A 22136-nucleotide genomic window follows, 5' to 3' on the forward strand; every position below is an offset into this window, starting at 1 on the left:
TCAGCATCTTCATCAAGCTATTCACTGAGACGCGGCAGTCTTGTTCCTGGCCAGTCACTGCCAGTTCAGAGCCCATTAGTGTATATGTGAAATTAGGGCTTTTTGCCCCAATGTGCATCACTTTAAACTTATCAAAAGCTTTTTGGAAGTCTATATATGCAGTGTCTATATCTATATCTGCTTGTTGACATTCTTAAAGATGCTGCACTGGTTGTGCTTCAGCAAGATTTGCTCTTCAACATGCTTGGTTTCCTTAACAATGCTTTCCCACCACTGTTCCTGGAAGAGACATTAAGGTAAAGCAATCTGTAATTTCCAGAATCACCTTAGACTCCCTTCTGGGGGAAAAAAAGTTCAGGTGCAGGGATCTGCCCCTCCATCTTCTCCTGTGAGGTAAAGGTAAAGGGACCGCTGACCATTAGGTCAAGTCGTGACCGACTCTGGGGTTGCGGCGCTCATCTTGCTTTATTGGCCGAGGGAGCCGCCATACAGCTTCTGGATCATGTGGCCAGCATGACTAAGCCGCATCTGGTGAACCAGAGCAGCACATGGAAATGCCATTTACCTTCCCACCAGAGTGGTACCTATTTATCTACTTGCACTTTGACATGCTTTAGAACTACTAGGTTGGCAGGAGCAGGGACCGAGCAATGGGAGCTCACCCCATCGCGGGGATTTGAACCGCTGACCTTCTGATCAGCAAGTCCTAGGCTCTGTGGTTTAACCCACAGCGCCACCCGCATCCCTCTCCTGTGAAGACAGATGCAAATAATTCATTCAGCGTCTCTGTAGTCACCTTTTCTTCCGTTAGCACACCTTTGTCTCTCTTATCATCCGAAGGTCCAGCGGCATCCCTTGCCGACCTTAGGAACGCTCCAGAGTGCGTCTCTTCCCTCGCCGTATATTACAAGGGCGTAGGGTCACCCAGTGAAGTTGATTTGGCGATAGGTTCACTACTTCTTCACACTTAGCTGACTTGATTACTTAATTTGAGCTAGATGGGCTGCGATCTCAGCCCACACCACGATTCTTATCTTCTTGTAAAAATAGACCCTGGAGATTCATTTCTCTCCCCGCCCTCCTCAGCAGTTTACTATATATTATCTTTGGCTGATATTACAGCAGCGTTTCTGAAATGGAAAAAGGAAAGGAAAAGCTGGGCTCCCGGCTCCCCCCCCCAACCTCATGGACTGCTGTGCTTTCTATTCCTTAAAAAGAAGAGGGGATTGCTTCTAACTGCACATGGCCAGTGGGGGGCGGGGCGAGTTTGGTGGGGAGATTACTTAGCAAACTCCGGAATGCGCTCCGGCAGATGCTCCTGAGTGGCATCAGCATGTGTGGCGGCAACTGGTGGAAAGAGGGTGCTTCTTACGGGGCAGCTATTTCCAAAAAGGCTTAAGGCTTCAGAGGTGCGTTAAGTCTTCCCAGCGGATCTGTGCTAATTGCTTCAAAGCAGTGTGTTCGTTAGCGCAGGGAACTTCCTTTTTAAAGTTTTACGGAGTAAGCTCGGCCTTATGAGAAGATTAAAAAAATAATTGGGCTTCCACATGCTGTATAAAAATAAGACCCACTACTGGAAAAGAAGAACTTGCCCCCAATCCAGCAAGAACTCTGTGTGTGTGTGTGTGTGTGTGTGGATGTGTGTGTGGATTATACAGGTGCAAAGGCACATCCGGATACTCACTGAACTGCCTGTATATTTTGTTTTAGATACATACCCACCTGGAGCGTGCATCTAGTTCAGGGTTTCCCAAACTTTGGTCTCCAGCCATTTTCGGACTGCAATTCCCATCATCCCCAACCGCTGGTCCTGCTTGCTAGGGATGATGGGAGTTGTAGTCCAAAAACAGCTGGAGACCCAAGTTTGGGAAGCTCTGATCTAGTTGATATATGCAGCTGAAGGTGGGTCAGGGCCATTTTATATTATTCGCCGCTATGCTTCAAACGCATATAGAAATATATGTCTGCGGGGTACAGAATCTCAATTAAAACCAAAAGGATGGAAAATCAGGCATATGGTTTGGGAGGTTGGGGTTGGAAGAACCCCCAGAACTGCACATGGAGGAGGAAAGTGGGGGTTGTTCTGTCTGGCAAAACTGAGTTGCTTGCACAGACAGAACATTTATCACAATGTGATGTTGAATCCCACCCATTCTCTCTCTGTATATATATTTTTACTGATGGCTAATGGCCTGGGGCGGGGAAGCAGCCTGAAAACAAATTGTCAGTGTGTAGCTGAACGCATTTGTATTTCTGTAGCCTGCCCCACACCAAACGGTCCCAGGGGAAGTTGCAGAAGAAGAAAACAGTGCAATTAGAAACACATAGTGAAAACCACAAAAACAGCCACTATCAGAATAATAGCCCAGCAGCACAGAACTGCAGCGCCCGGCAATGTATAGTTATGCAGGGATGTATAAATAAAAAAAATTCTGTTTGTTTAAGAGTAACTCCCTCAAACCCAGTGGAGTGAACTTCTGCATAGAGCAGCCTAGGATTGGGAATTCTAATCTGGATAGCTGGGAAGAAAAATGAAGCAGGGTGGTCTTAATTTGGGCTGATTTTTCCACAACGTTTTTTGTCTCTTGGCTCTCCCACTCATTGATTCAGACTCCTCCCATTGCCAGCACGCAGCTCCAAGCAGATTCCTGCCCTCTGCAGAGAAAAGGGTACCCAGCACCGTTGAAGGACTTTTAGCATGATTCCCTGAACCCCTCAATTGCTTTTTAAATCCTTTACCGTTTTTATATCTTCACGTTTTAAGATTGTTTGTTTTACGTCTGCTGTTCTGTTTTTTAAAATATAACTTTATTTTTACGGGACTTCGATGTTTTCGTTATTATATATGTTTTGGCTGCCTCGAGGGCTTGATCTGGGATGTAAGGCAGGCTGAAAAATCCTACCCAAAAAAAAGTTGTAAACCTCCGTATTGATTTATCTTTGTTGCCCTTTGCCAGACTAAGCAGTAATGTTTACATGTGCTGTTTGGAAAATATTTAAATAGGTGGCTCCTAGCCTGATTTTGTGATTTGCTGCGGAAGAGAAAAAGCAGGCTGGGTTTGGGTGTGGAAGCTGCCACTCCAGTTCTCTGCCAAGGGCAGTGTGCCTCTTGTTCAAAATGTGATGGCCACAGAGCCTTTTGCTAAACTTCCAGGTACAGTGGTACCTCGGGTTAAGTACTTAATTCATTCCGGAGGTCCGTACTTAACCTGAAACTGTTCTTAACCTGAAGCACCACTTTAGCTAATGGGGCCTCCTGCTGCTGCCGCGCCGCCAGAGCACAACTTACGTTCTCATCCTGAAGCAAAGTTCTTAACCTGAAGCACTATTTCTGGGTTAGCGGAGTCTGTAACCTGAAGCGTATGTAACCTGAAGCGTATGCAACCTGAGGTACCACTGTATTCCAAAAGGAGGGTTTGGTAGGGTTTGCCAAGCACCCCCTCCCCTGTCCCGCATCTTGGCTTCCTGAAGTCTGCCCTTTCAGACACTTAATTTTTATTTTAAATTAATTATATCTTTTTTAAAAGTTGATTTATATAAAAAAAGAGGTCTCAAAGCGACATAACAAGATAATATGCAAAGAGATGAATTAAAAGCCAGAAATCTAAGCAACAATGTACAAAACAACATTCCCAAACTGCTCATCCAGCAACCCTAGAAGAAGAATAAGTCCCACTAGAGGCTGAGTTAATATTTATTTTAAGAATATGGGACGCCACCTTACGGAGTCATACCAATGGTCCACCCAGCTCAGTATTGTCTATGCTGGCAGGAGCTCTCTGGGAATACAAACTGGGATTATAAACTGAGTCTCCCCCAGCCCCTCCTGGAGATACCAGGAATTGTGCCTTTTGCATTCAAAGCAGATGCTGTACCACTGAGCTGTGGCCCTTCCCTTTTATAAGTGTAGTTAAAATGTGTTAATTCCTGAGGCAGAATCGATGGGAGCGAAATATGTTCATGGAGCAGTGACAGGCAGCCTTTGCAACAAACCCCAAGCAAACTTTTAGAAGTCCATGAATAACTCTCCTGTATTTCAGCTGCAAAATTTCATATGCAGAGATTTATCAATCACTTGCTGCGAAGCGAAGTCCAGTGGTTGCGAAGATTTAATGCAACTGCTCGTAAAGGTAAAGGTCAAGGGACCCCTGACCATTAGGTCCAGTTGTGGCTGACACTGGGGTTGCGGCGCTCATCTCGCTTTATTGGCCGAGGGAGCCGGCGTACAGCTTCCAAGTCATGTGGCCAGCATGACTAAGCCGCTTCTGGCAAACCAGAGCAGCACACGAAAATGCCATTTACCTTCCCGCCACAGTGGTACCTATTTATCTACTTGCACTTTGACATGCTTTCAAACTGCTAGGTTGGCAGGAGCAGGGACTGAGCAACGGGAGCTCACCCTGTTGTGGGGATTCGAACCGCTGACCTTCTGATCGGCAAGTCCTAGGCTCTGTGGTTTAACCCATAGCGCCACTCGCTTCCCTTGCAACTGCTCATAAAGGTAAAGGTAAAGGTACCCCTGCCCGTACGAGCCAGTCTTGACAGACTCTGGGGTTGTGCGCCCATCTCACTTAAGAGGCCAGGGGCCAGCGCTGTCCGGAGACACTTCCGGGTCACATGGCCAGCGTGACATCGCTGCTCTGGCGAGCCAGAGCCGCACACGGAAACGCCGTTTACCTTCCCACTGGTAAGTGGTCCCTATTTATCTACTTGCACCCGGAGGTGCTTTCGAACTGCTAGGTTGGCAGGCGCTGGGACCGAGCAGCGGGAGCGCACCCCGCCGCAGGGATTCGAACTGCTCATAGTGCTGTATAAATTTAAGCTTACTCGTAAACCTTTGGAAATCCCATGCATAGATAGTAACCTAACTGCTTGCTAACTCATTGATCAGTTATTTATGTTATTTATAACTTGCCATTGGTGTGCAAGCCCCTTCGAGGCATTGTGTGTGTGTGTGTTTTGTTAAAAGTAATCCAATTAAGACACAAAACTCTTCAACTTGTAAAACTCAGAAGATCTTATCCCACCCCCACCCCCTGAACTTTGCTTAAATTAAGTAAATCATGGCTTGGATCTAGAATTTTTACTCCCTGGGGAAGGAGCATACCTAAAGTGTGGAGTTTTGCCCAGGGGACTCTGCTGGTGGGAGAGGGGAGGCAACTTTTGCCAATAGCTCCTTGCATCCTCTAAAAATCTGCTCTTCAGAAGTGGAGGACTCTCTCTGACTGTGTGTGCGCGCACACACAGAGGAGGGACTCGGAAAGGGGAAAACCACTTCCCCTTCCTCTGACAGTGGGAGGCTTTCGGTGGACAGAAGGACCCCTCCATTTGGAGATGGCTAAGTTTTGATTCCAATCCAGTAGTGATACTTTATCTTTTATACAGTTATTTAGTTTAGAGAAATGTGGGACACGGGAGGCGCTGTGGGTTAAACCACAGAGCCTACGGCTTGCTGATCAGAAGGTTAGTGGTTTGAATCCCCGCAACGGGGTGAGCTCCCGTTGCTCGGTCCCAGCTCCTGCCAACCTAGCAGTTCAAAAGCACGTCAAAGTGCAAGTAGATAAATAGGTACCGCTCCGGTGGGAAGGTAAACGGTTTTTCCGTGCGCTGCTCTGGTTCGCCAGAAGCGACTTAGTCATGCTGGCCACATGACCCGGAAACTGTACGCCGGCTCCCTCGGCCAGTAAAGCGAGATGAGTGCCGCAACCCCAGAGTCCGTCACGACTGGACCTAATGGTCAGGGGTCCCTTTACCTTTACCTTTAGTTTAGAGAAATGGCAAGAAAGAGGGAACATGATAAGAGATGTATGTATGTACAACCAGCCCCAACACAACAGGGTTTCTCTCACAACAGTGACTTGTTTGTTCAAAGTACCATACATGGGTGAATTTCTGTGTCAAAGAAAAATGGGTCCAGAAATGCAAAACAAACAAACAAACAAACAAACACAAACAAACCCTGTAGGATTGAAAGCAATTTATACCTACGCTGCTATACCTTAAAAATCTTATTTTCCAGGTGCTCTTGGAAGGAGCACCTGGAAGTAGTCTGAGAAGGAGTGTGCAAAAGACAGTTTGCATTGTGTTAATTGATGAAGTATTTATTTACAGAGGTGCTTTACAAGCCTTGTCATGAAGGATTACTTGGCTTTTAATAATGCAAATAAGTGTTCTCTGCCTGTTGCCTTTCCATGCAAACAGAATTTTCCAAGGCCAGCAGAGAAAATATGCATACCGTGCACATGCGTCTACTACAAATGGGATACGAAAAGAAATCACATTGGCTAAACTAGTGCCAAGCTCTGCTGGTTTTAATGTCCGTCATGTGCTGCTCCTCTCGAGGTGGAAGCAGAGCAGTGTGATGCAGAGATGAATCAGGGCCAGTCTGATGTGGAAGTCACCACAGAAGTCAAGGGGCACCAGCTGTGACCCATCATGGCCTCTTGGTGTTAAGAGGTCTCCTTGCTGGTGTGCATTGTGGAACATTGACCCAATCCCTGGCTGTCATCCCTCTGGCCCCAGGTTAAGAGGATGCTAAAGGTTTGAAACCTGCTGAGTGCTACTGGTCCAGAGAGTCTAACTGAGTGCTTCAGACTTTTGGTGAAAAATGTTCTGTAGTTTAACTGGCACAGTTAATTAAGCTGCAGTACCAACTGCCTGCAGATTCAGCATGTTGTTGTTGTTCAGTCGTTTAGTCGTGTCCGACTCTTCGTGACCCCATGGACCAGAGCACGCCAGGCACTCCTGTCTTCCACTGCCTCCCGCAGTTTGGTCAGACTCATGTGTGTAGCTTCAAGAACACTGTCCAACCATCTCGTCCTCTCTCGTCCCCTTCTCCTTGTGCCCTCCATCTTTCCCAACATCAGGGTCTTTTCCAGGGAGTCTTCTCTTCTCATGAGGTGGCCAAAGTATTGGAGCCTCAGCTTCATGATCTGTCCTTCCAGTGAGCGCTCAGGGCTGATTTCCTTCAGAATGGATAGGTTGGATCTTCTTGCCGTCCATGGGACTCTCAAGAGTCTCCTCCAGCACCATATTTCAAAAGCATCAATTCTTCGGCTATCAGCCTTCTTTATGGTCCAGCTCTCTTCATCCCTTCATGGACCACTGCCTTACCGTGGCGAAGGGGCTTGAATAACTCAGAGAAGCTATGAACTATTGACGAGGAGGGCACCCAAGATGAACAGGTCACCGTGGAGAGTTTTGACCAAACGTGATCCACTTGGAGGAGGAACCAGCAAGCCACTCCAGTACCCCTGCCAAGAAAACTCCATGGACAAAGACAACAGCAGATTCAGGATATGGTTTGTTAAAACGAGATGCTTCATTTTATGAAGTGGGTGTTTTCCCCCTGTCTCTTCAGATGGAAAGGTGGATACTGATTGATGTTATTGGGTTTATTTCTCAGAAGAGGTACCTTGAAACACTGCAAGGCCATTTGCATCGACTGCCAAGAGCTTAGTGCAGATTTTCCTTTATGGAAATGCCACATAGGACATCGTCAAAGAAAAGAGAACCTCCCTCTATGTCTTCTCTTTTGACTAGCAAATGCCTGTCATTTTGATTCTTAATCATCCTTTTCTTTCTCCTGACAGACAGTTTTAAAAAAACAAACCAACTAGGTTAAAAATGTATTACACAAAGCTTAAGGAAACAGCTATGAACTTAGATGAGGCTTTGAAGAAGCCCCAGTTTGCCCAGCTCTCAACCAGTCCTTAGGATGCCACTACTGCCATCACCTGTCAATGTCACAAGCCCCAAGTCCCCACAGGCCTCTGCCACGAGGACTCACAGGCCACCACCACTACTGCTGCCACCGCCTGTCACCACTGCAAAGACTTGCAGGGTGCCGTCACTGCCGTGAGGCCTTGCAGGTTGCCACCGCTGCCATGTTTTCCCGCCACGGCGAGGCCTCGCAGTCTGCCACCACTGCCACCACTGCCTGTCACCGCCATGAGGCATTGCAGGCTGCCGCTGTTACTGCCACCATCTCCTGTTGTTGCCATGAGTCTTTGCAGACCACTGCCATTACTGCCTCCACTTTTCGTCACTTCCAAGAAGCCTTGCAGGGTGCCGTTACATTCATCACTCCCTGTCACCGCTGCAGGGCCTTGCAGGCTGCCACCATTACTTCTGCCACCTCCTGCTGCCACCATGAGGCCTCACAGGCTGTCGCTACTGCCACCACCTCCCTTCACTGCTGTGAGTCCTCAAAGGCCACCACCACCACTGCTGGTGCCTCCCATCGCTGCTGTGAGTCCTTGCAGGCCGCTGCTGCTACTGCCATCACTCTATCACCACTGGAAGGCCTCGCAGGCCACCAATGTTTGTGCCGCTGCCGCGAGGCCCTGTACGCTACAACCACTACTGCCACCAGCTCCTGCCACCACTGTGAGGCCTCACAAGTTGCCACTGCTTGTTCCACCTCCACGAGGCCTTGCAGGCTGCCGCTGCTACTGCTGCCCCTTCCCATTGCCACCCCGAGGACTTGCAGGCCACCACTGATTGTGCCGGCACTGCCAGGCCTCGCAGGTTGTTGCTGCTACTGCCGTCATGTACTGCGGTCCTGGCAAGCTGTTTCTGCCACTGCTGCTTCTGCCTCCTAGCAGGCTGGCAGTCTGGCAGTCCCGGATTATTTGTATTCACTATGACTCATTGCCGTACTTTGGATTGTCCCGAATACCACCATTTGGTAGCCAAGCCCAAAACCAAAACCTAAGTAGTAGCAGTTGTCAGGACATTGTCCTATTTGCCTCTGTATAGTTCCATCCTTATTTCAGGCATTGTGCTAGATTGCAATATAGTGGTACCTCGGGTTAAGTACTTCATTTGTTCCCGAGGTCCGTTCTTAACCTGAAACTGTTCTTAACCTGAAGCACCACTTTAGCTAATGGTGCCTCCTGTCACCGTGCTGCCGGAGCACAATTTCTGTTCTCATCCTGAAGCAAAGTTCTTAACCTGAGGTACTATTTCTGGGTTAGCGGAGTCTGTAACCTGAAGCGTATGTAACCTGAAGCGCATATAACCTGAGGTACCACTGTATTGGTGATAATGTGAGGTTTAGCTGCTGGTAACTTTGCAGTGTTTACCTGGCGAGTTATTGCAATGTTGAAAACCAGATATCACCCAGCTCTTACACACATTGTGATTCGTGATACATTGCCAGCTCAGATATTATGAAACCATTATCACGATGTGAACTTCAAATCGGTTTTGGACGATATATTGATATATCGCTCACCCTACTTCCCACAAAACACCCCAAAGCGATTTAACAGTAAATAGGGCATAAAAAACACCCATAAGAAAAACACATAATAAAAACAGTTTCAAATCCAACCAGAGACAGACTGGGATAAGAATCTCCACTTAAAAGCCTTGTTGGAAAAGGAAGGGCTTCACAAGGTGCCTGAGGGACAATAGCGACGGCCCTTGTCTGATATGTAATGGGAGGAATTGTGTGGTTTCCTCTCATCTTAGACCTTTGTGCCTGGCAGATGGGATTCAAAGGAGAATTCGATGGCTCCTTCTGGAACTCCTTCTGGAATCTTTGCTGAAAGCTAAATGAGTGGCTGGTTCCAAGAAACATCCACAAGTTCCCTCTTCCCCCTCCTGTCCCCGTCCACATCTGGCACTGCAGTCCAGGAAGTTTCGATGTATTGATGTGAATGGGCGGAAAGATGCTCGATAGCTCCATGCCGTGTAATCCCAAAACTTGCTCCGCAGCCAAGCAGACGGATATTGCCATATATTATTAAACAGACATTTGCTTTCTTCGGAGACGCTGCAGAAATGGCATCGTTTTGAAAGGAAGCTAGCGGGACTCTGTTAAAACAGCAGCAACACAGCTCTTCGTTCTTGAGAGAATTTTGGAAGAGTTTTTACTTTTCAAAAGTAATGCCCTGTCTCATACCAACAAGAACAAAAAATATTCCAAAATCAACCAAACAAAGTGGAGAAAGACTGGGGAGAAAATCAAAAACTTTAGGAGACATGTGGCTTTCCTGATTTTGTTGGACTAATTATAATTATAATTTATTATTTGTACCGTGCCCATCTGAATGGGTTCTTCCAGCCACTCTTCCAGAATATATAAAAATATAATTAAATGTTAAATCTTAAAAAGCTTCCCTATACAGGGCTGCCTTCAAATGTTTATTAAATGTTATATAATTACTCATCTCCTTAACATCCACTACCATTGGCCGTGTCGACTGATGGGAGTCAGAGTCCAACAAAGTCTGAGTAAAGACGGGGGAAACATTAAATTTAATTCCAATTTAAAGATGTATCTGTCAAATTTGCATGCTACAAAACTAAATGAAGACCAAAACACACGCACCCTTTGAAATTCCCACTCATCCAGATTTCACGATGCGGTACTCCAACCAAACGATATTTACAAAAATGAATACATTGGGAGACATCGGCATAGAACAAATATATGGGTGAAAATAGCATGCACTATATTAGGAGAAATTGCTTTAAAAGTGTACATTAAAAAGGTTACTAGGAAAAAATAGTCCTATAGCGCTGAATAATTTTCATGAGGATTTTTTCAAAATTTTAAATTGCACATTCCTGCAGAAATGTGGACGAAAGGTTGGGAAAATGAGAAACAGAGGACCCAAACTGCTGAACTGTTCTCCAGCCCACAAAGTCTACTTTAACTGGGAAGGGGAGGTCTCTTATTCGGAAAGCCATTGGAGTGCCTGATGTTAGATGTGATCTTTAGCTGAGATTATTATTTATCCATCGGAAGGTTTCTCCAAATGCCATCGTGCAAACTGTTTGATTTAAGGGTGTGTGTGTGTGTGTGTGTGTGTGTGTAGAGGTACATGATCTTCAGTTTCTGAGCGTCCTGAAACTTAATTGCTATTGAATGAAGAACTATTGCTAATTCTTTGGGTTGGCAATCCCTGACCACACCGCTTTTGGATTTGTTTTTGCTGTGGGCTGCTGTTCTCAGCCAACATTGCTGGAGTTTGGGATATACCTCCTGTGAAAATTCCCAACCCTCTGCATATTTTCTAGCAATATTTAGTACGTTGACACCTTTAAAACATTATCCAGATGGTATTTGATACCCCATAAATTGGCATATATAAAGTTTTATAATAAGTACGAAGCCTTTGGTAACACCACATACGTTATTGTAACTAAGCCTAAGTACGTGCAACTGAAATAATGGCATATTCTTGCTGGATTAGCCTTGTCTCCATTTCCCTCCCCTTCCTACAATGCCAGCCTTGTGTCAGCATCTAGACTGTAGTCTCTTTGGGGCAGGGACCTGTCAGCTCATTCCTTCTAGCGCATCATGCACGTGAGTGGAAAAATATTAATTAAGAAAGAAATAATATTGATCCATGTAGAGATGAAGGATATAGCTTTCCAAATAGTGACAATGGTCGTAAAAGATCTACACCCCCATCATTCTGCCTGGACACTGAGGTCCAGCTCCGATGGCCTTCTGGCAGTTCCCTCATTGCGAGAAGTGAGGTTACAGGGAACCAGGCAGAGGGCCTTCTCGGTGGTGGCGCCCTCCCTGTGGAACACCCTTCCATCAGATGTCAAAGAGATAAACAATTATATGACCTTCTGAAGACCTCTGAATGCAGCCTTGTGTTGGGAGGTTTTTCATGTTTGGTGTTTTATTATGTTTTTACAGTGGTACCTTGGGTTACAGACGCTTCAGGTTACAGACCCCGCTAACTCAGAAATAGTACCTCGGGTTAAGAACTTTGCTTCAGGATGAGAACAGAAATGGCGCGGCGGCAGCGGGAGGCCCCATTAGCTAAAGTGGTGCTTCAGGTTAAGAACAGTTTCAGGTTAAGAACGGACCTCCGTAACGAATTAAGTTCTTAACCCGAGGTACCACTGTATATTCATTGGAAGCCACCCAGAGTGGCTGGGGCAAACAGGCAGATGGGTGGGGTACAAATAAAATAATAATAATAATAATAATAATAATAATAATAATAATAATAATAATAATTCATATTTCTAGCTCAGAGTTGTTTTTCCAGATCATCTGTTCATCCTGTTACATGCAATGGGTTTTTACACCCATTGTGTGAGCCTAGCAGCTATAAAGGAGATGACCCACCTGCCTAGAGCTCTTGGATTTAGATATTAATGCCGAATGGTGGGGGGATATTTTTTTTCATCCTGACGTCCGCATGCCCTTGCAGAGCCCATGTGCTACTGGTGAGTGGGGCCAGAGGCAAAAAGTGGGTGGGGCAAGGGGCGAGAATTTGACCTTTGTACAGAAGGCTGCATTCCAGAAGTGCCAGAGGTCTACATCTGTCTGTCCAGGCAAACAAGGGGCAATCTCACGGTGCAAAGGGCACATTCCAGCAAGACAAAAACACTTGAAGTGGGCATGGGGCTGGACTGCTGTGGGGTGTGCCCTGGGGAGGAGTCAGAGCCCCCAGGAAATTCTGAGGTCCAGATACAGAGGCCTGATGCTCTGCATCCCTGCATTTCATTTGGGTGAAGGGACATAGCACTTTGGTAGAGCATCTTCCTGGCTTGCAGAAACCCCCAAGTTCAGTTCCCACGGAGGGCTGAGTGAGTCCCTTTTCTCGAACCCCGGACAGCTGCTGCCAGCCATTGTAGGCTACTTTGAGTTCGATGAACCAATGGCCCGACAGCTTCTTATGTTCCTACTCTCACAGCTAGTCCGTTAGCAGATGCTGTTAAAACTATTTTCTGACAAATGAATGCAGTATTTTAGCTGCGTATATCTCTTATGTGGGGGCAGTGTTGATTTGTTTTGTTATTGTTAATAATAATAATAATAATAATAATAATAATAATTTATACCCCACCCTCCCCGGCCAGGGCCGAATTCAGGGCAGCTAACACTGAATATAAATTATAATGAAACGTAATAGAAAAAAGAAAAAAAACAGTTAATTAAAATACAGCTTAAAATGTATTTTATTTTGCATTTTTACGCTGCAAACCTCCCTGTGATCTTCAGATGAATATACTAAATAGATAGATAGATAGATAGATAAATGAAAACCCTCCTCCCTCCTGTTTTAATTCTATAACTCATATTTCAGAATCCCTCAACTCCTGACCTTCATTAAAACAAACTATAAAATGTGCATCAGGAAGCTTGGTAATTTGAGGTTCCCTCTATACGTGAAACTCCTGTGACTCTTTTCTGGGGAAAAAAAGTGTTTCATCTATTCTCTCTCCTCTGATTTTTATGCTGTCTTTGTGCTTTGGAGAGGTCCCATGTGTATGTTTGTTTGTGCGTCTGTTTGTCTGTCTGTCTGTGGGTAATTACCATTGCCAGGGTAACAACGGGGAAAAAATACAGCAGGCGTCAGATCTGTGAAATTGTGAAGTAGCCGATGCTTTTTTCCATCTGGCACTTGCTTGTACTTAAAAAGCAGAACAACAGCAACAAACTTGAATGAACTGTGAGGAGCAGGGGCCTGAGTTACTCTGCGAGGCCAGAATCCCTCTTTGCCTGGGAATTAAAAGGGCAGGGATGGCATTGCACATTTCAGCTTGATACTTGTTTGTTTTCACAGGCTGCAGAAGATGGGGAGGGTTAGAGGTTAAAATAATACTGAATGGGGTCTTTCTCATCTATCGGTTTTACTCTCCTCTTCCTGGGAGTTATTGTAAGCAGCTTGGGCAGAATGCGGGGTTTGGGGGAGGGCGTTGGACGTTCAGGAATATGACTTGGGGCAGAAGGGATGGGATAGAATGGAAATTTGGGTTGGGGTTTTGCATAGCAAGCTGATTCTCCCTTAGGAAATGCGTTGAAAAGTGTGGTGTGAGCAAATGACTAATGGGAAGATGTGTAAACACCCCACAAGCAAACTGGGATGGATGCAGAATGAATGCCCACTGTCCTGTAACTGCTCTGTAAACAAGTCAGAAAGGAGTCTTGGTAAAAGACCTAATGGGAATGTAAACTTTGCAATTCAAGATGAATGATGAAAATCTGGATCACCCGGGAGGTTGGCTGTTGTGTTTTCTGTTACCCTGAGTCCATCTCAGCTGCCTCAAAGCCCCCACGGTTTCTGCTCTTCTAGAACTACCAGTGAGACTTGCAAAGCCTCTGGGAGGTAAACTGATTCAGGGCTGGTATACACGTGCTATTATTTATTTATTTATTTATTTATTTATTTATACATACATACATACATACATACATACATACATACCCCGTCCATATGGCTGAGTTTCCCCAGCCACTCTGGGCGGCTCCCAATCAACTATTAAAAACAATACAGCGTTAAATATTAAAAACTTCAGATGTCTTTTAAAAATAGGATAGCTACTTATTTCACACACTAGCAAGGTTATGCTTAAAATTCTACAAGGAAGGCTCAAACAGTATGTGGACTGAGAACTCCCGGAAGTGCAAGCTGGATTTAGAAGAGGCAGAGGAACCAGAGACCAAATTGCAAACATGCGCTGGATTATGGAGAAAGCTAGAGAGTTCCAGAAAGACATCTACTTCTGCTTCATTGACTATGCAAAAGCCTTTGACTGTGTCGACCACGGCAAACTATGGCAAGTTCTTAAAGAAATGGGAGTGCCAGATCACCTCATCTGTCTCCTGCGAAATCTCTATGTGGGACAAGAAGCTACAGTTAGAACTGGATATGGAACAACTGATTGGTTCAAAATTGGGAAAGGAGTACGACAAGGCTGTATTTTGTCTCCCTGCTCATTTAACTTATATGCAGAATTCATCATGTGAAAGGCTGGGCTGGATGAATCCCTAGCTGGAATTAAGATTGCCGGAAGAAATATCAACAACCTCAGATATGCAGATGACACAACCTTGATGGCAGAAAGTGAGGAGGAATTAAAGAACCTTTTAATGAGGGTGAAAGAGGAGAGCGCAAAATATGGTCTGAAACTCAACATCAAAAAAACGAAGATCATGGCCACTGGTCCCATCACCTCCTGGCAAATAGAAGGGGAAGAAATGGAGGTAGTGAGAGATTTTACTTTCTTGGGCTCAATGATCACTGCAGATGGTGACAGCAGCCACGAAATTAAAAGACGCCTGCTTCTTGGGAGAAGGGCAATGACAGGCCTAGACAGCATCTTGAGAAGTAGAGACATCACCTTGCCAACAAAGGTTCGTATAGTTAAAGCTACGGTTTTCCCAGTAGTGATGTATGGAAGTGAGAGCTGGACCATAAAGAAGGCTGATCGCCGAAGAATTGATGCTTTTGAATTATGGTGCTGGAGGAGACTCTTGAGAGTCCCATGGACTGCAAGAAGATCAAACCTCTCCATACTGAAGGAAATCAACCCTGAGTGCTCACTGGAAGGACAGATTGTGAAGCTGAGGCTCCAGTACTTTGGCCACCTCATGAGAAGAGAAGACTCCCTGGAGAAGACCCTGATGTTGGGAAAGATGGAGGGCACAAGGAGAAGGGGACGGCAGAGGATGAGATGGTTGGATAGTGTTTTCGAGGTTACCAGCATGAGTTTGACCAAACTGTGGGAGGCAGTGGAGGACAGAGGTGCCTGGCGTTCTCTGGTCCATGGGGTCACGAAGAGTCGGACACGACTAAACGACTAAACAACAACAACAACACTTATTTCCTTCACATCTGAAGGGAGGGTGTTCCACAGGGTGGGCACCACTACCGAGAAGGCCCTCTGTCTGCTTCCCTGTAACTTGGCTTCTCGCAGTGAGGGAACCGCCAGAAGGCCCTTGGCGTTGGACCTCAGTGTCCGGGCAGAACGATGGGGGTGGAGACTCTCCTTCAGGTATACAGGACCGAGGCCGATTAGGGCTTTAAAGGTCAGCAGCAACACTTTGAATTGTGCTCGGAAACGTACTGGGAGCTAATGCAGATCTCTCAGGCCTATCTAAGATTGATAGAATTGTAGAGTTGGAAGATACCCCAAGGGTCATGTAGTCTAACCCTATCCTATGAAATGCAGGAATCCTTCCCACAGCCGTCTCAGGTTGGGCTCGAACCCCCAACCCTTTGGTTAGCAGCCAGACGCACTGACCAGTTGCGCCACCATTCCACACCTCGTCCTCCCAAGTGTCAGGCCAGATCATATCCTTGCTGCCGTTTTCCTCCCGAGTTAAGTTTGAATCTTCGTTTACACGCCGTGTGGAAAATGTAAGTCCTATGCAAGCAGTCTCGTAATAAACCTTTGGATGGTTTCGCAGTTCCCAGAGTTGCAAAGAATGGACAGTGTACAGTAAACGAAGCAGACCATGATAAGACATGAAACAACCCCCCCCCCCCAAATCCCCAACAACCACCCCTTATCCCTGTTGTCTATGTTCTTGGAATTTTTTCCATGTACCATTTGGAGTCTGTCAGTTTCCCCTGTACAAACATTACAGCATCAGAGGGAATGAGACATTCTTACCTGTGACCACAGAATCAAATGCTAGGCCTGATAGGGTAAAGCAAAGCAAAGGCAGATTTGAGGCCTGCAGAGACACCCTGCTGTCTTGATGGACAGGCCAAACCTGCCCGTGCTAAAGGTTTAATTGCTCCTTTCTCTTTTCTCCTTCCTCTATTCCTATTTCTCCTTTTTCCTACCTCTGTCCTAGCTTCCTGTCAACTCAGAGTCAGGGATGCAATGTTGAAACTGTGCTTTCATGAAGACCCGCCAACCTTCAAGTTCAGGGAAAGCCAATGTACTTAGATTATACTAGCATTTAGCATTGTTGATTACTGGTGGGTTCCCTCTCCCCACTGCCCAGCCAGCCAGCTTTAACAAAGAGGACACGTGCCGCTGTCAGAATGGGCAATCCCTGTTGTAAATTCTAGAGTTCTTTCAGTGAGTAGGAGGAATCAGAGCAATAGAATCTGCTCTTCTGCCAAAGGAGCTGGTTTCTGGTGGCGAGAAATTCGAATGTCAGTGAACTTGTATGCAATAGTACCATTCCATCACCAGACTTCACCTTCCTCTGGTCCCCGTCAACTCCATAGCCTCTGATGTTACAGATCCAATGTCTCTCAAAGTATGAGGTTGGTCTCCTTAAGGAGGTGTGGGAACCACCAAAGGCAAGGAGGTAGCATTTTAACTGCATCTTAAAAGCTGACCCAGTACAAGAAGCCATTGTGATATATTGGATAAGATTGCGTGGCTGGCAAATGCCAAGCTAGGTGTGAATTCTCTGGACATGATGCTAAAAACATAGGTTAGCATTTCAGGAATGAGCTGCAGTGAATCTTGGGCTTGCATGCGCTCATCTCCCTCCTGTTCTAGCATAGCTGTGATGCAAAGATTGGAAGCTATTCCTAGTGTCCTACATTTCCTGCCGCTTGCCGTGTTATTTGAACCAAGACAACCTGTGGTTAATCTTGACTACAGTTCGTTTAAACAAGCCAACTTCAAACCATAGTTTATGAAGCAGGCTTGTTTCAACTAACCATGGTTAAGATTAACCATAGTTTATGGTACAGATGATATGGGAATTTTAAATGAGTCCTTATTGTTTCTCAAAGGCAGTTAGCTTGCAGATGTGCCAACTGAAGTTAACCTATTACGTCTCTGTGTTCCTCCTTTTCAGTTATGAAACAAATGGGAATTTGCTGAATGAATTAATTGTTACTCCATTGTAAAAGCCCATCCTGAAAACCATTATGCATGGTAGCTTAAAAAGCCCTGCAGAGATTAATTAAAAGTAGCTTCCCCTTCTTAATTAGGGCTCTCAGGAAATAATTGATTACAAATTGCAACAGGCTTGCTGCACAATGTTTGCTTGATATTGCTAATGATAAGTTTTTACCTAATTAGTTCACCATTGACATAGGGAAGCAGCTGCACTCAGTTACAGTAAATCTGACATTAGTAAATCTTATTTTCCGCCCCTCCCCTTCCAGAAGAATTATCCTTACCAAACCGTTATTCCCATACTGTTGAAGTCCTAGGGAAGAATGCCAAGTTAGAAGCAGGAAATGGATCATATAATAGCTAGCATGTGCTGGATGTGATGTTTTCAGTCCAGCGTTGTTCTAAGGGTCAACATTACCTTCGTTGTACCAAAGCCCTAAAATGTAACAGTCTTCTACATCCTGGTGTAACTTCCCAACAGGGTCAGCATATTTCGTTGGGACCTGTTCCAAAGATCGAGGAAGTGCTCTATGAATATCAGCCATTGCATGTGGAGACCTATGGGCCGCCAGTTCCAGATATTGAAGTGTTGGGGAAATTTGGGTAAGTTTTTCCTTATTTATTTATTTGCACCAACGTCACTGTCAGTGAAATGGTATTCAGGCAGGAAACTTGCCACCTTATCCCCCAAATAAAGGGAGGGGGGGAGTGAAAGCAAAACAGACCTTAATGAAATACTAGACTTCCTGCCCAAATCAATGTTTTGTTTGGGTGGCCGAATATAATTTTTTTTGGTTTTGTTTCTCTCTTGCTCTCTTTCTGCTTTTCTGGTCTTTTATAGATCAGCTGAGAATTCGGCTGGATCGCATTCATGTTTTCAAGGTTGCCGTTGGCAGCTAAGGAGAAGTAGCTGTTCATTTTCAGTTGCACAGCATTAAAGAGCAAAACCCTTCCAAAAATGGGGGGGGGGGGCACCTTGATTTGTCCAGCCATAGGAGGCCAGGAAAAATAACAGGGCTGGCCCTTTGCCATGAGAGCGGTTAGATCTGGCTCTCTGGTCCAAAGCTCAGTGGTGTGTTCCATCCATCAGGAGAGCATCCATTGTCCAAGCTCCATTTGAGCCTGGATTGGGAGTACTGGCTCACCTCCTTGTTCAATTAGTGAGATAGTTCCAGCTGCATGAAAGGTCTTTCCCATGGCTTCAAAAATGAAAGGCCCTTTTTGCAGATTTTTCTCCTAATACCAGCACCCAGGGCACACTCAGCTCTATTTCTCCTTTATATCTGCAGGCGAGGCAGTGGAAGTGCTGGACTAATAATAATAATAATAATAATAATAATAATAATAATAATTTATTTATACCCCACCCATCTGGCTGGGTTTCCCCAGCCACTCTGGGCGGCTTCCAACAAAATATTAAACTACAGTGGTCTGTTAAACATTAAAAGCTTCCCTAAACAGGGCTGCCTTTAGATGTCTTCTAAAAGTCTGGTAGTTGTTCTCTTTGACATCTGGTGGGAGGGCGTTCCACAGGGCGGGCGCCACTACCAAGAAGGTCCCCTGCCTGGTTCCCTGTGACTTGGCTTCTCGCAGGGAGAGAACCGCCAGAAGGCCCTCGGCGCTGGACCTCAGTGTCCGGGAAGAACAATGGGGGAGGAGCCGCTCCTTTAAAGGTCAGCACCAACACTTTGAATTGTGCTTGGAAACATACTGGGAGCCAATGTAGATCTTTCAAGACCGGTGTTATATGGTCACAGTGGCCGCTCCCAGTCACCAGTCTGGCTGCCGCATTCTGGATTAGTTGCAGTTTCTGGGTCACCTTCAAAGGTTAGTGTCTTGCCTCAGTAATGGACTGGATGAGAGCCAACAAACTGAAGCTCAATCCAGATATGACTGAGGCACTGTTAGTGGGTGGTTCCCTAGACCAGATGGATGGGAGATCGCCTGTTGTTGATGCGGTTATACTTCCTCTGAAAGGGCAGGCTCACAGCTTGAAGGTACGCCTGGATCCTTTGCTGTCGCTCGAGGCTCAGGTGGCCTCAGTGGCCCGGAGTGCCTTCCATCAGCTTCGGCTGGTGGTCCAGCTACACCTCTATCTGGACAGGGATAGCCTAACTACTGTTGTCTGTTCTCTCGTAACCTCTGGGTTAGGTTACTGCAATGTGTTATACGGTTCGGAAACTTCAGTTGGTGCAGAATTCAGCGGCTGGGTTACTCACTGGAGCAAGACGGTTTGAGCATATTACACCGATCCTGGTCCAACTGCACTGGCTACCAATTAGTTTCTGCGCCCAATTCAAAGTGCTGGTTTTGACCTATGAAGCCTTAAACGGCTCAGGACCGCAATACCTCAAGGACCGCCTCTTTTCATATGAACCTACCTGGATCCTGAAATCATCTTCTGAGGCACTCCTTCATGTGCCTCCTCCTCAAGAGGTCCGGAGGGTGGCAACACAAAAACAGGGCCTCTCTGCTGTGGTTCCCCATCTGTGGAATACTCTCCCCAGGGAAGTTCGTCTGGTGCCTTCATTATACACCTTTAGGCGCCAGGCAAAAATGTTCCTTTTTAGGGATGTTTTTAATGTTTGGCGATTTATTGTATTTTAAATATTTTGTTGGAAGCCGCCCAGAGTGGCTGGCGAAACATAGCCAGATGGGCAGGGTAATAATAATAATAATAATAATAATAATAATAATAATAGTAATAATAACAACAATAACAATCAGGCCTTTGGTTGACCGGATTGGCATCCCACATCCTATACCCTTTTAAAATGTGGCTCTTTTTTGGAGGGTGTGTGTGTTGTTGTTATTGGGTCATTGTTCTTATCTTGATTTTATATATTGTAATCTTTTCTGTGAACCACCCTGAGACCTCTTGAGTATAGGGTGCTTTATAAATTCAAAAAACAAAACAAAACAAATAAATGACGCTGAATGTTGGAAGGTTCAGGACAGACAAGAGGAGGTTCTTCCCACGGCACAGTAAAACTTTGCATCTCGCTCTTGCGAGAGAGAAGTGACGGCTGCCAACTTGGAGGACTTTAACAGGAAACTAAAAGATTCTCCTAAAGATTTCAGAATAAGGCATCGCAAAGGAAGGTCAAGTATGGAATCAGCATAATTAGCAAGGGAATAAAATGCTGTACAGAATGTATCTGCCGCCTCCCGTGGTTCATCATATTCAGCAACCAGGTACAAAAACGCACAGCCATCACCTTACAGGAGATTGGGTGGGTTGAGGGCGATGCTGCTTTTTGCCCCAGGGTATTTTTGGGCCCCCGCATTGTAAGTATTGGTTGCGGCGGGTGGGAGAGCAGGCTTCCTTTTGGCCCTGGTGCTTGGAGAGTAGGTGGCAGAGGGCCGTTCTCAAACGTGTGCCAGCCCTGACACCAGCAAATGTCTCACTGACAGTGCTGTTCTTCAAGGGCTTCAGAGTCTGTGGACAACAGTTTCACGGCCAGTTTATAGCAGAAGCTGGGGGGGGGGGCATAATAGCAATCTTAATCTAGGGCCTGGCCTCATCCGAGCAAAGCTACAGGGAACCAGGCAGAGGGCCTTCTCGGTAGTGGCACCCGCCCTGTGGAACACCCTCCCATCAGATGTCAAAGCGATAAACAACTACCTGACATTCAGAAGACATCTTAGGGCACCCCGGTTCACGCAAGTTTTTAATGTGTGACATTTTAGTGTATTTTTGGTCTCTGTGGAAGCCGCCCAGAGTGGCTGGGGAAACCCAGCCAGATGGGCGGGGTACAAATAATAAATTATTATTATTATTATTATTATTATTATTATTATTATTATTATTATTGTCATTATTATTATTATTATCCGCTGGTCCCAGTAGCCTTTGCCCTTCAAGGTGATGAGCTGAGACTAAAGGTGGATCCTTTCATATGCAACAAAGCAGTTCAGGAGATCCGTTCCTCACTCTCTTGCTTCTTTGGGTAGGAAAGGCAGGATATAAAGGTAACAGATAAGTATTGTAAATAATCACTAAATTGGTGAAGGAATTAACCTATGAGGTCATTGTGTAGGGTTTGCTTTGGTTTCTTGAGGGTCTGCCCCAACTGTTTTATTTGAGGAGCCCTTTACATTTTGGGTTTCACATCTTCTCACTATCTGGTGTATCAGGTTATTAGAGGCAAATGTTAATTAGCTTTCCCAGCCCTGGCGCAGCCTGAGCTTGCAAACGCCACCTGTTAGCAGAACAGCTGCTTGGGCCTCCAAAGCCCTGGGATTCCGAATGACGAGTTGCAATGTGTGGTGGTAAGGAATGGGCCTCTCATTCCGCATCAGGAATCTCTCAGCTCTTGGCATTTCGTGTTTTCCACTAGAGTTTTGAAAACCGGCTTTCAGCAGCCAAACATGAAACAGCCTCCCTGTGTCATGCTTGCTGGCACACGGCCTGAAGTCATCATGTGACATTCGCTGTTTGTTAAATGTCCTTGCTCTTGCCTAAAAGCAGTACATGTAACAAATACCGTATTTTTCGCTCTATAGGATGCACCAGACGATAAGACATATCTAGTTTTTGGGGGGGAGGAAAACAAGAA

At 45.7% G+C, this 22136-nt stretch overlaps 1 protein-coding gene across 1 annotated transcript in view; it reads left to right on the forward strand.

Annotated features, from left to right (window-relative positions):
- The window catches only part of MNAT1 (MNAT1 component of CDK activating kinase), a 138924-nt gene that overhangs the window by 82917 nt on the left and 33871 nt on the right, over window positions 1–22136 (forward strand). The window contains exon 7 of the mRNA XM_081914914.1: window positions 18059–18180. Coding sequence (XP_081771040.1) covers window positions 18059–18180 — 122 coding nt within the window. The remainder of the gene's footprint in view (window positions 1–18058; window positions 18181–22136) is intronic.

This window comes from Podarcis melisellensis (assembly GCF_964234715.1).
Source record: "Podarcis melisellensis genome assembly, chromosome: 1".
Classification (NCBI taxonomy): Eukaryota; Metazoa; Chordata; class Lepidosauria; order Squamata; family Lacertidae; genus Podarcis; species Podarcis melisellensis.